Source organism: Euleptes europaea, chromosome 6 (genome assembly GCF_029931775.1).
Source record: "Euleptes europaea isolate rEulEur1 chromosome 6, rEulEur1.hap1, whole genome shotgun sequence".
NCBI lineage: Eukaryota > Metazoa > Chordata > Lepidosauria > Squamata > Sphaerodactylidae > Euleptes > Euleptes europaea.
The window spans coordinates 59,673,114-59,685,558 of NC_079317.1; the positions used below are offsets into that span (position 1 = coordinate 59,673,114).

The 12,445-nt window shown below is 45.3% G+C and overlaps 1 protein-coding gene across 1 annotated transcript in view; it reads left to right on the plus strand.

The window, feature by feature from the left end:
- The first annotated feature begins 2,481 nt into the window (after nucleotides 1–2,481).
- LRP4 (LDL receptor related protein 4) overlaps nucleotides 2,482–12,445 on the plus strand; it is an 81,217-nt gene continuing 71,253 nt past the window's right edge. The window contains exons 1-4 of the mRNA XM_056851910.1: nucleotides 2,482–3,266; nucleotides 3,394–3,767; nucleotides 4,188–4,471; nucleotides 4,588–4,666. Of these exons, the coding sequence (XP_056707888.1) occupies nucleotides 2,482–3,266; nucleotides 3,394–3,767; nucleotides 4,188–4,471; nucleotides 4,588–4,666 (1,522 nt within the window). The remainder of the gene's footprint in view (nucleotides 3,267–3,393; nucleotides 3,768–4,187; nucleotides 4,472–4,587; nucleotides 4,667–12,445) is intronic.

The following is a 12,445-nucleotide window of genomic DNA, read 5'->3' on the forward strand; positions in this document are numbered from 1 at the left end:
GGTTATTTCCTTCCATCATCCGGGTAGGCAGGACTAAGATCTTTGACTTCCTGTCTTCCCTTGGCGGGAAATAGCCTGCAAACTCTCAGTTCCGTCCTGCCTCAGAAGGGTTAGCAGGTCGTAAGCGCAGCTCTGTGCTTATTCGGATTAGTGGTAGATTTTTCTTCTGTAGTTCAGCTCCTTCGTCTAGTGTGTTGGTGTTGTGTTTACTGTAGTGGGTTAGTACCCATCTGTCTGTGTCTTCCCTGTGTGTTTGGTGTTTTTTGCGGGCCTTGATCCCCGGAGTGATTCCTCCAGAGAATCAAAATGGTGGACACCATTGTTGAGAGGGAGGACGACCTCCTCTCAGTCAACGACTACCAACTTGGGTTGGTTCAGTCTGTTCCGAAAGAGCCCGATTCTCCCAATGCCTGCAATTGCGGTGCTTTAGGGAACACGGAGCAGGAAAGCTCCGTTCAAACCGCAGCAGATGCTCTGAAGGGAAAAAAGGCGCGGAGGACCGGAGCGGTCAAAAAAGCCATGCCGACCCTTCAGGGGATTAAAAGGCGAAAGCGTGGCCATAGATTCGCTGCAACTCCGAGAGCAGGAAACAGAAGCCCCGCCTTCTCCGAGTCACCGGACATCGCAGAGAGCACCGCCTCCACGGCGGCATCATCGGCGACCGGCCCGTCCGTCATTTCGGGAGCGGGTAACGTCCTTCCCTCTGTGGGCAGCCATTTTAACAACTTTCCCTCAATGACTGCCCAATTCCCCTCCTCCTTTTGGCGCCAGGTTTCCAAGCGGCGCAAACGGGAGGTCCCTTTCCACCTCCTAGCAGTCGAATGCTATCTAGAGAGGAGGCTGATGAATTAATTAATGTAGCCCTACAGAGACAATGGCATGCTTTTCATGCCCACCAAATGCGAACTCAATCTCTTGCTGGGCAGGGAGTGGGTCAGTCATCCACCTCCTCTAGTAGATCCCAATCTACACAGGGAGGGGGGGGGTTGTGCTCCTTAATGAGGGTCCTTCGACCAGTCCCAATGGCCCACAAAAGCGGCATTGAAAACCCAATGTGTGGAGCAGGAACAAAACCCTGACTCCAATTCTCAAGCCTCTTCCTTTGACTCTTGAGGATGAAAAGGAAGAGGGCGAATTCGATTCTGAAGAGGAGGAGATACTAGGCGAAGGGCCTCAGGTCCAACTGTTTAAGGGAGAGGATTATCAATCCCTTTTGGCTAAGGCCGTTTTGGCTCTGGATCTCAATGAAGACTCGGCTGAGTCAGAGGTTACCAAGCCTAGTTTAAAACAGGGAGTTGCGGAGTGCTTCCCACGCAAGAAAACACGACACAATTTGGTCCCTTTCCCAGAGTTTTTTCTTAGAGCCGTTCAGGAGGAGTGGAGCAACCCAGCCTCCAATAGGCAGACTCCACCTTCTATCAAGAGGTTTTACACTCTCGTCCCACATGTAATGAACCTTCTAAAGGTACCTCTAGTGGATGCACCTGTGGTCGATTTACAAGCCCCGGGACTTGTACCCGAGGACGGTCTGGGATCTCTCAGAGATCAATTAGATAGGAAGGCTGAAGACCTTACCAGAAAAGCCCACGAAAATGCAGCCCTGGCTATTCAGGCCAGCGCCACAACCTCAATATATGCAAGGGCATCTTTTCTGTGGGTAAAGAAACTAATTCAACTAGTGCCCCCTGAGCAACAAAGAATTGTGGGTCTAGAGAGGATCCAGGCAGCTATAACTATGATGGCTGATGCATCACTGGACACCATGACGTTTACAGCCCGATCCATGGCTTCTGTGACTTCAGTGCATCGGGCCCTGTGGCTTAGAGCTTGGCCTGCGGATTTCAAGGCTAAAACAAATTTGATGGCGTATCCTATTCAGGAGGGCAGGCTGTTCGGAGACAAGTTAGATAAGATTTTAGTGGAAACAAAGGACAAGAAGCACGTTCTACCAAAACAGTTTAAGAAGGAATCGAAGGGGGCGCCCTATCAGTCCTTTCGTTCCTTTAGATCCCAAAGCAAAATTAGATCAGAGTTTAGGAGAGGTTCTTGGAACTCTTCCCGACCCTTTAGAAGGGGAGGAAAGTTTTCCAGACCGCAAGGTCAGCAATCTCATTCGGAGAGAGGGAACAAGTTCACAAAACCTAGCCCCCAGTGACTACGATCAAATTCCGGTGGGGGGAAGTCTTCTGTTTTTCAGTTCCAGGTGGGCTGCCTCAGAGACGGACCGTTGGGTATCCCAAGTCATCAACAAGGGCTACATGCTAGAATTCACCACCTTCCCGAAGGATCGATTCCTACCATCTCCAGTCCCCATCAAGATAGAGAAGCTCAACAGAACTGTAAGAGCCATACAACAACTGTTAGCCATTCAGGCCATTCAGGCTATAGAGCAGGTCCCCACTCTCGAGAGGGGCCTGGGAGTTTATTCCATATTCTTCACAGTCCCCAAAAAGAATGGATTTAAAATATCTAAACAGACGGATGGCTCGGAAACATTTTCACATGGAAACAGTGAAATCAATTGTGGATTCGCTACTCCCAGGCACCTTTATGACGGCGGTGGACCTGACAGAGGCCTACTTACATGTGCCCATACACAGTTCTCACAGACGCTTCCTGCGATTCACCTTCAGACAGGCCCATTTCCAGTTCAGAGCCCTTCCCTTTGGATTGGGTCCCACCTTGAGGTTTTTTTCCAAAATCCTAATAACCCTCATCGCCATGCTCAGACAGGAAGGCATCCAGGTCCACCCTTACCTGGACAACATCCTGATCTGTGCACGGTCGGAAGTTCAGTCCAGGAAGCACACAGCCAGAGTAATCCAAGTACTTCAGGAACACGGTTTTCTTGTAATTTTTTCCAAGAGTTCTCTGTCCCCATCGCAATCAATGACCCATTTGGGTGTGCACATAGACTCAGTCCAGAACGCTATCTCACTGTCCAAGGAACGCATTCAAAAATTAAAAACGGCTTCTTCCACCACCAAGTCCAAGAAGACCAAACTCATGTTCCTAGCACATCTTCTTGGTCTGATGATTTCAGGGATAGGGACCATCCCTTGGGCACGCTTCCATTCCAGGGCCTTGCAGTGGCAGATTCACCCCTTTCAAAGGGACATCGCCAAGAAAAGAGACAGAACAATCTCTCTGTCTGTGGAAACACGGAGAAGCCTTCGCTGGTGGTCAGATCAAAGGAACCTGAGCAGGCACACTCCTTACATACACGAGAAGCCCACTCAGGTGATCACAAACACCAGTCTTCAGGGGTGGGGTGCCACTCTTGTCTCACACTATCCAGGGCAAGTGGACCACGGAAGAGACTTCCTTGCACATCAACCTTTTGGGACTGAGGGCTGTAAGGTTAGCTCTCACTGCCTTTGCCCCTCTTCTCAGAGGGCTGCATGTATTAGTAAGAACAGACAATATTGCAACAAAGGCCTACGTGAACAAACGGGGGGGGGGGTCCCGGTCTTCATCTCTTCATCGGGAGGCAGTGCAGATTTTTACGTGGGTACAAACCAATCTTCAGTCTATTCGAGCCGAGCACATCAAGGGAACCCTAAATGTACTGGCAGACAACCTAAGCAGGCAGTTCGCGGATGAAGGAGAATGGTCCTTGGACCATGCTGCCTTCTTGCAGGTTACAACCACCTTCGGAATGCCCTTGGTAGACTTGTTCGCCACCGCAGAAAACTGCAAAGTAAACAGATTTTTCTCCCGATATTACCATCCAGAAGCAGAGGGCATAGACGCCTTGTTGGCCTCGAGTACTGCTTTATGCATTTCCTCCCCTGCCCATTCTACCCAAGATCTTGAGGAAGATCAGGCAGGAAGAAACCAAGGTTATTCTAATAGCACCATTCTGGCCTCGTTGACCTTGGTTTGCCACGCTGCGCCAAATGTTGACTCAGGATCCGTGGCCAATTCCGACCCATTGGGGAACCTTACGTCAGGGTCCACTGGTGCATTCAGATCCTCAGTGGTTCTCCTTACCGCGTGGCGATTGAAAGGGGAACCTTACTAAATAGAGGATATTCCAAAGAGGTGATAGATACCATATCAGAGGCTCGCAAACCCTCTACGAGGCGTATATATAGTACCTCGTGGAAGCCTTCGTCCGTTGGGCGAAACGTAAAAAAGTGGATCCCCTACATCCAGGCACTCAGGAGATCCTTCAATTCCTGCAGATCTCAAGCTTTCCACTTCCACCTTGAGGAGACAGATAGCGGCTCTGGACACCGTTATTCCAGAGTTGGACGGGGTTCCCACTGCCAGGCATCAGCACATACTTGCCTTCCTCAAAGGGGTCAGTCAAACACAGCCACCAGTCTCACATAGATTCCCATCGTGGAGCCTTAATTTAGTGCTCAACGCCCTGACAAAGGCCCCTTTCGAGCCGCTTCGCGCGGTGCACCTGAAATACCTTCGCATGAAGGTTCTATTTTTGGTGGCAATTATGCCCGCTAGACAGGTATCGGAACTCAGAGCCCTGTCCATTCGAAAAGGTCTCTGAACTTTCCATAGGGACAAGGTAGTTCTGATACCAGATCCTACCTTCTCCCCTAAGGTAAATTCTCCCTTTCACAGGGCACAGGAAATAAACTTACTTGGCCTTCAAACCCCAAAGAACGAGCATGGCATACACTGGACGTCCGTAGGGCTCTACGTATTTTTATAGATAGAAGTTCTGCATTCGTCTCTCAGACTATATGTTCATAGGAATTAGCAACCCCAGGAAGGGCATGAGGATGTCGACGGCGGCTATCAGCCGTTCCCTCAAAATATGCATTATTCAGGCCTATAAGTCCACGGGTGTCCCCGTTCCAGAGGGTATCACAGCGCACTTCCTACGCAGCGCTACCACCTCGGTGGCGTTTGACCGTCAAGCGCCTGTAGAAGAAATTTGCAGAGCCGCAACCTGGGCTTCAGTATCTACCTTTATCAAACATTACAAGGTGAATACCTGGTCATCAGCTCAGGGGCTTTTGGTCGCAGGGTTCTGCAGCACGTGGTGGAATAGGGTGCACTTCCCACCCACTTGGGAGCTCTTGGAGGGCCCGCAAATCAAGATGCCAAATCCTCAGTAGGAGAATGGAGCATTGTTTACTCACCGTGAATGTTCCTTCTCTCCTGGGGCGAAGGCGTCTTGCCCACCCGGCACAGTTTAATTCGTTAATCAGGCTTGCATTTCCGTTTTTTCTGCTACGGATTTATCTTTGTTGAAGTTGTAATGTGAGTTTTATACATGTTACTTGTCAAAGTAGCTTCATTCCTGTTCTTAGTAGCTTTGCAAGTTTTAACTGAGAGTTTGCAGGCTATTTCCCACCAAGGGAAGACAGGAAGTCAAAGATCTTAGTCCTGCCTACCCGGATGATGGAAGGAAATAACCCACAAATCAAGACGCCTTCGCCTCAGGAGAGAAGGAGCCTCCTCCACACCCTCCTCGGCCACCAGAGGCTCAGGAATGCACTGTTGGTGTGATTTCTGACTAACTATGTTGTATTTTTGGCTCAAGACCTTTGGTCAAAGGAGCTATTGTTAATAAAGGAAAGGCAGTTTCTGCAGCTCCAGAACAATGGTGTAAAAGATAAAAGCCCACCTCCAGTAAATCAGTGGAGTGAAGATCTTAGAACTCTATTAATATTTGAGGATTGTGGTCCTTAAACCTCTATCAATATATGAATGCATGGCATGTAGACGGCAATTGTGAATGCTCTTGTTTTTAGATATTTTGAAACTGTTTATAAACTATTCGAAACTGTTTATCCGCCACCACTGTTATTTTTTGTCTTTACTTTTTTTTCTTTTAAAGATTTTGTGGTTTTTTTTAAAGGAAATAAAAAGAGAGGGCAAAAAACACCATGTGGGAGTACCAGCATGTTTGGATATTAAGCTAACCATTATAACACTGAAAACACTAAACTCTTATTTAATAATGTATTATTAATCATATTGTAGCATATTAACTGCTCCAAAACTATTTACATTTAAATAAAAAAATGTTCTTGGAATTTAATTTATCCTTCTAACCTTCAGATGTATTGCTGTTTGTCAGCCGCCCATTTTCCTGGTGGGTGCTGTTAATACTTGGTTGGGTTCCAGGAAAGCCAATTGAGGATTTCATTCTGTATGAGAAGGCTTCCCTGATCTACTGTGCTACCTTCTCCCTTACCATTTTCCTGTTGGTCAGAGTTCACTACTTGAGTGCATTTCTTTGGTGTTGAAGTCTCCTGACAAACAAGGGATTTTATTGATGTGCCCACCCGCCTTGCTGCTTACCAGACTTCCTGAGTTGGTAGTGATGGTATTGGATATAACAGTGAGATTCTCTAGATTTTTGTTTCTTAGGGATTTCGTTTTTCATGCTGAGGCCTTTGAGATGAGCAGTTTGTCATGACCACCATGGGATATATCTGAGATAACACGTGATATGCACCATGCTGTTAATTTGATATTTTATTCAGATGGAGGTGGTGGTGGTTGGGAGAGAGTATATGTCATGGACTGACCATTTTCTAGTGAACACATGAAGCTGCCTGATACTGAATCAGACCCTTGGTCCATCAAAGTCAGTATTGTCTACTCAGACTGGCAGTGGCTCTCCGGGGTCTCAGGCAGGGGTCTTTCACATCACCCACTTGCCTAGTCCTTTTAACTGGAGATGCCGGGGACTAAACCTGGGACCTTCTGCATGCTGAGCAGAGGCTCTACCACTGAGCCACAGCCCCTCCCCAAACCAGTATGGTTTGTAGTTCTACAGCTCAGCCTTTCTAGGGCTGGGCACCCAGTTTGGATGCTCTACCTCTAGCGACCGATGGACCCCAATGGTTCTTAAAAACTGTGGAGGATTTTCCAGTGACTCAGTTGCTTGCCGAAATCAAATTTGACCCAGGAAATTGATAAGATTTCTCTAATGTACCATCTCCTACTAATGACATCCAGTTCTCAGCTCCTTGGAATGAAGAGACAGAAACAGTGAAGTGGTAGAGGACTTTGTTTGACCAAAACTTCAAGAAGAGCTTTTAAATTGTTTGTATATGTTCCAACTTTACACACTACCTCAGCAGGTATCCCCGGTGCCACTTATCCAGTTGGTTGGGGTACAGTCTGAAGATGTGATGAGGTTTATGAAGTCATTTGGCCCTACCACCTGTGCTCTAACTGAAGTTAGTTTTACCCCCAATAACCAAGATCCTACCTTGGTTTAACCTGGGCTCCTGCATCGTAAATTATAAGTAACTGGAGGCATAAGTATGAGCCTTCAACAAGCCAGGTTCATGCACATATTTACTTGTGTGTGTGTGTGTGTGTGTGTTAAGTGCCGTCAAGTCGCTTCCGACTCATGTGACCCTATGAATGAAAGTCCTCCAAAATGTCCTATCTTTGACATATTTACTTAATAGTGGTTAAATGTGACATCTGAATGCAGCTCCAACTATTATCTTGTCTTTTTAAAACCAGGGGAAACAGTGAGTATTTTCTGGCAGCAAGCACCATTATGTGTGAGTGCCTCTTGTCAATTACCTTGAAGCAGTTTGTTTTACATTATGTAGTTTGTTTTACCAAAATGTGTCAGCCCCTATAAAAAAAGCAATAAAGCAAAATACATTCATTTGTTATTCTTGATTTTTGTTTTACTTGAGAAGATCAAACATCAACATGTTTTGGATCACAGATTAAAATTTGGTAGTGGAAAAAAGGTCACCCTGAGGTCAGTAGAGTGCATTTGACTCCTGAATGGGATTTCAAGACAAAGCTGGCCAATGTATAAGCTTTGTTCAGCCAATGTAAGCGTGGGTTCTTAATTCTGACTATAAAAGTGCCTATACAGATACTTAAATCTAGAGCTGCAGGCCTAAGCCAAGATTCACCTGTAACAGATCTTTCTGTTCCCCTCTACAACAATTACTACAGACTTTCACCCTACTTTTACACTACACAGGCAAAGCAAGCAGCAGAAAGATGATCACTTTGAAGATAAAGATGCATTGTGGACTGGTGTCTGGAATATCTGCAGGAGTTCAGAGACCTTGTGACCAAGCTTTCCCAAATTCAGTTTCTCCCCCCTCCCCATCTGCAGCTAGACAGCCTTAAAATTAAGCATGGGAGTGGAGAGACCAGCCAAGATATTCTGTGCAAAGATAAAACTTTTAACATTTAAAGATGTAGCTAATATTGATTGGCCCTATGAGAGTTGCTTCCACTCCTCTTGAAGCTTGAGCCAAACTGGATCATAAACCAATGACAGTGTAAAATTAAAAGGTAATGTTACATGCAGGCAGTGTTAACGCCCCTTCACTTCATTGTTTTTTTTAAATTTTTATTAGAAAAAAACAATGACAATAACAGCAACTAAAAAAAGCAGAATTACTGACAGTCTTCATAATTTAAAATACTATACACACACACACACACAATAAAATAAGATCAAGTCTCCCTCACTTCATTGTTGACCACGGTTTTCTTGATATCCACAGTCTTCCAGATGTACATATTTTAGGTTGCAATTTAGGGCAAGTCAGAGAGTGAGAACATTTATCTGAGGGAAACATTCCATTATAGAAGTCATGCCAGTAATCTGAAGACATCCCAGCAATTCTGGGAGAACATGTGCAATTGACCTCCTCTTGACAAAAGCCTGACTTTTATACCTTGATTTGATCTCTTACATATTGTGCTTTTCACTATTTCTAGCTTTCCTTTTTTCTGGCTGTCAGGTAGCCAACTAGTTTCAGCCAATGGACTTGAATTAATGAACCTATGCCATTTTGATTCACAATAAGGAACTTTACCTAGAAATCAGCCTGCTAAGTATTATCCCTGAGTGTGTTCTGCAGGGCCTAATCACCTGTTAATACATGTAATCAAATCCTGATGGTTCTCAGTTTGTTTCCAGGCACAATTCAAGGTGCTGGTCTTGACCTTCTGAGCCCTATACAATTTGGGAGCAATGTACCTGAAGGACCGCTTATTCCTTTATGAGACTTCCCAACCATGATGGTCATCTTCAGAGGCCCTGCTTTTGGTGCCCTCACCTTCTGAGATTAGGTGGGTAGCAACCCGGGAGAGGGCCTTCTCAGTCATGGCACCAAAGCTCTGGAACTCTCTCCCCAGGGAGATTAATCTGTCTCCTTCTGTTGCTATCTTGCACGAGTGGGTGAAAACATTTTTGTTTCTTTTGGCATTCCCTCAATTATTCCTCTTTACTAACCAATGGTTGTTTTTTTTTGCTGTTTTATGTTTTGTATGTATTTTAACTCTGTTTTTAATTGTTTTTAAGAGCCCCGTGGCGCAGAGTGGTAAGCTGCAGTACTGCAGTCCAAGCTCTGCTCACAGCCTGAGTTCGATCCCAACGGAAGTCGGTTTCAGGTAGCTGGCTCAAGGTTGACTCAGCCTTCCATCCTTCTGAGGTCGGTCAAATGAGTACCCAGCTTGCTGGGGGTAAAGGGAAGATGACTGGGGAAGGCACTGGCAAACCACCCCGTAAACAAAGTCTGCCTAGAAAACGTTGGGATGAACCGTCACCCCATGGGTCAGGAATTACCTGGTGCTTGCACAGGGGACCTTTACCATTTTAAAAAAAATTGTTTTAATGAACTGTGGTTTTTTGGGAGGTTTAATTATTTTAAAATGTGATTTTATTATGTATGTTTTAGATTGTTAGTTGCCTTGGTGGCCCTTGTAAGGGCAAAAAGGTGGCCTTGTAAATGAATAAGGTTTGTAAATGAATAAGAGAGAGAGCCAGGGCCATTTTTCCTCTTTTGCATTGCAACCTTGTCTGATATGGAAGACCTGCTTACAGAGTTTGTTTGCAGTGAAGAAACAGCTGATCCCAAGACCTGCACCTCTCATTCTTGGGGGGGGGGGGTTGGAGAGGTTCATGTGTGAATCTGCCCCCCCTTTCAGGTCCATTTTCTCTTCTTTTTTCCTTTCCTGTTTAGTTTTGTGTTGTAGCAACTGCTTTTATATTTGAGCCACTTGGTAGGGGTGGAGTGCCATTGAACTGTCGGTGGCTCGGTGCTTATGTCCTACTTCCCTCTCAATGATCTGAGATGAATGAAAGGGAGAGGATGAAAGGCCACATGCCTGCACACAAAACAACACAGAGTACGAGCTGGGATCCATGTTGATTTCCACCAGGAAACTGCCTCTCAGCAATTATAGCCGCAACTTCCTATAGAAGAAAAGAGTTTTGTTTCTTCATGACCCTCACTCCCCAGCAAATTCTGCACTTGCTGAAACAGACCAACCAGTTGTGGAATGGGACAGGTCAGCTGGGGCCTGAGAACTCCAGGGGGGTTTCTGCCTTCTCTGTGCTGTGCAGGGTCCCTTCACCTTACCATTCTTCTAATACTGATAATAAACCTCTCTGAAAAATAAATATGATTTTTTTTTGTATTGCTGCCAAGCTGTTGGGCCTCTTAAAACGCATCCCCATAAGGTGGAAGGGGCAAGAAAGAACAAAACAGTCTGGCACCGGGAGGAGATGAATGACGCTGGCAGAGACTATTGTTCATTTTAATGCTGCAGCAGGGACAGAGGGAAATGTTCACACGCCATTTTGGGGCATCATGCTGGGCAGGCAAGGAAAGGGGCATTCCGGCTGGTTATGAGATTTGGCTGGCCAGATTGAGTTGGGCTGAATTGATTTCTGTCTGTTTAGTTCATTTTTAAGAAGTGGCTCATTGATGTAACTGCAACACAACCTGATTAACGGGACAATCTGAGAACCATGTAAACCATTACAGACACAAAAATGTCATGCCACTAGCATGTAATAAACAGGCCTTAATTCCTTGTAGGCTTATAAGATTTGCTGCTGAAAAGAAAAGAAACTAGGGGCATCTAGTTCTTGGAATAAAATCTTTGACAAATTATTCATAGATCAGCAATCACTACTAGTCACCTTCCTGTTTCCCAGGATTGGGTCATATTGCTGTAGCTATTCTGAAAAGACACCAGTTCTTCCTACTTCATGTATAAGATATGGAGACAGGTCTCTGTTGTTGATTGTTAGCTGTGGACAGGTAGCCAAATGGAACTGTCATGTACAGAAGCAGGAGATATCAGAACACCAGGTGCTGGAGGCAAACCTCAAATAAAGGCCATTACAGGCACGCCAGACTTGCGAGCATACCTAAAAATCTCTTAACGACTGCTAGTGGAAGTAGAGTGCTGGATTAGATGAAATATCAATTTGAGCTAAAATGGAATGAAGAACTGGTGCCCATGCAGGTATTTAGGAAGTGTTTCCTTGATGGGGACAGGCAAACCTGAAGGGTGGTGGTTAATTAATAACTTTGTATATTGACCCCTGGTTAAGATCTTGCATACATATGGACTTCCCTTGTAGAACAGAATGAAACTTTCTTTTATCAAATGAAACTAAAAATACGGGGCAGAAAAGGGGTTTGACATAGTTAAGAAGTACCTAGATCATCAGAAAAGTCCACTTCCCAGTTGTTAAGGACTTGCTTGTAGGTGATTTTTACATCCTTGAAATAATATTGTTATGCTTGAAGAATATTCACCATCCAGTCCTTGACTTAAATAAGGAACATGACTGACCTTTAGGGGGAAAGGGTGGGGAACATGTTTTTCTCATTTGTTGTGTTCGTCCTTCTGCCTGAGTAGTTTGCTGGTGAACTGTGGCTGTGTCTCTCCTTCTGTCACTTGTTTAATGTGCTCTTCTTTAATTTGTTTTCATTGCTAAGGAGTGCTGCTAATGATTTCGCACAAGCTACTGGAGCCTTGTGAAAAAGATCTGTGAACTGCAAAGAAAGAGCAGGGGGAGGCTGTTCTCACTTCTCTCCTTCCCGGTACTATTCTGCTTTCCAGGTGGAAATATGGTTTGCGGGAGGAGTGCATTAAAGGATGGAATCATAGAAATACTCTAAGGAAAGTTCTGTAGCCACTTCTCACACCCTCGAGCGATATCTCCCATACTTGTGTGCTCGCTGGCTTGGAAATGTTTCTCTGGAGAAGGGGAAAAGAGCAGGACACAATTGGGAGGAGAACAAAGGTCCTTTGTAGGCCTTTGGTAACATTCTTAATGGGTTTGTTCAGTGTCCAGTACATGTTTGGGGAGGGTGGGAAATTGTGGGGTCAGGCACATACTTTTGAGGTGGATGATATTACTGCAATGCTGATTGTTCCTGATTGACCGACTATATAGGTATAGTCCAGTCTCCTTCTCTGCAGGGATAGGAAATGATGGCCAAGGTACTGATATTTTTCACACATTGTAAACTTGGCCCCAGCAGGAATGCAAGATTTTCAGTGTATGAACTTTTTAAACTCTGGAGCAACATGGATTGCTCTGGATTTTTCCAGGAAGGAGACTTCTGCAGAGTTGCATAACATATTGAACGTAACATAAAGGGTCAAGTTAGTGATGAGACTTTAAGTCATTGGCCCACAGGAACAGTGTTCAGTGAAATGGAAT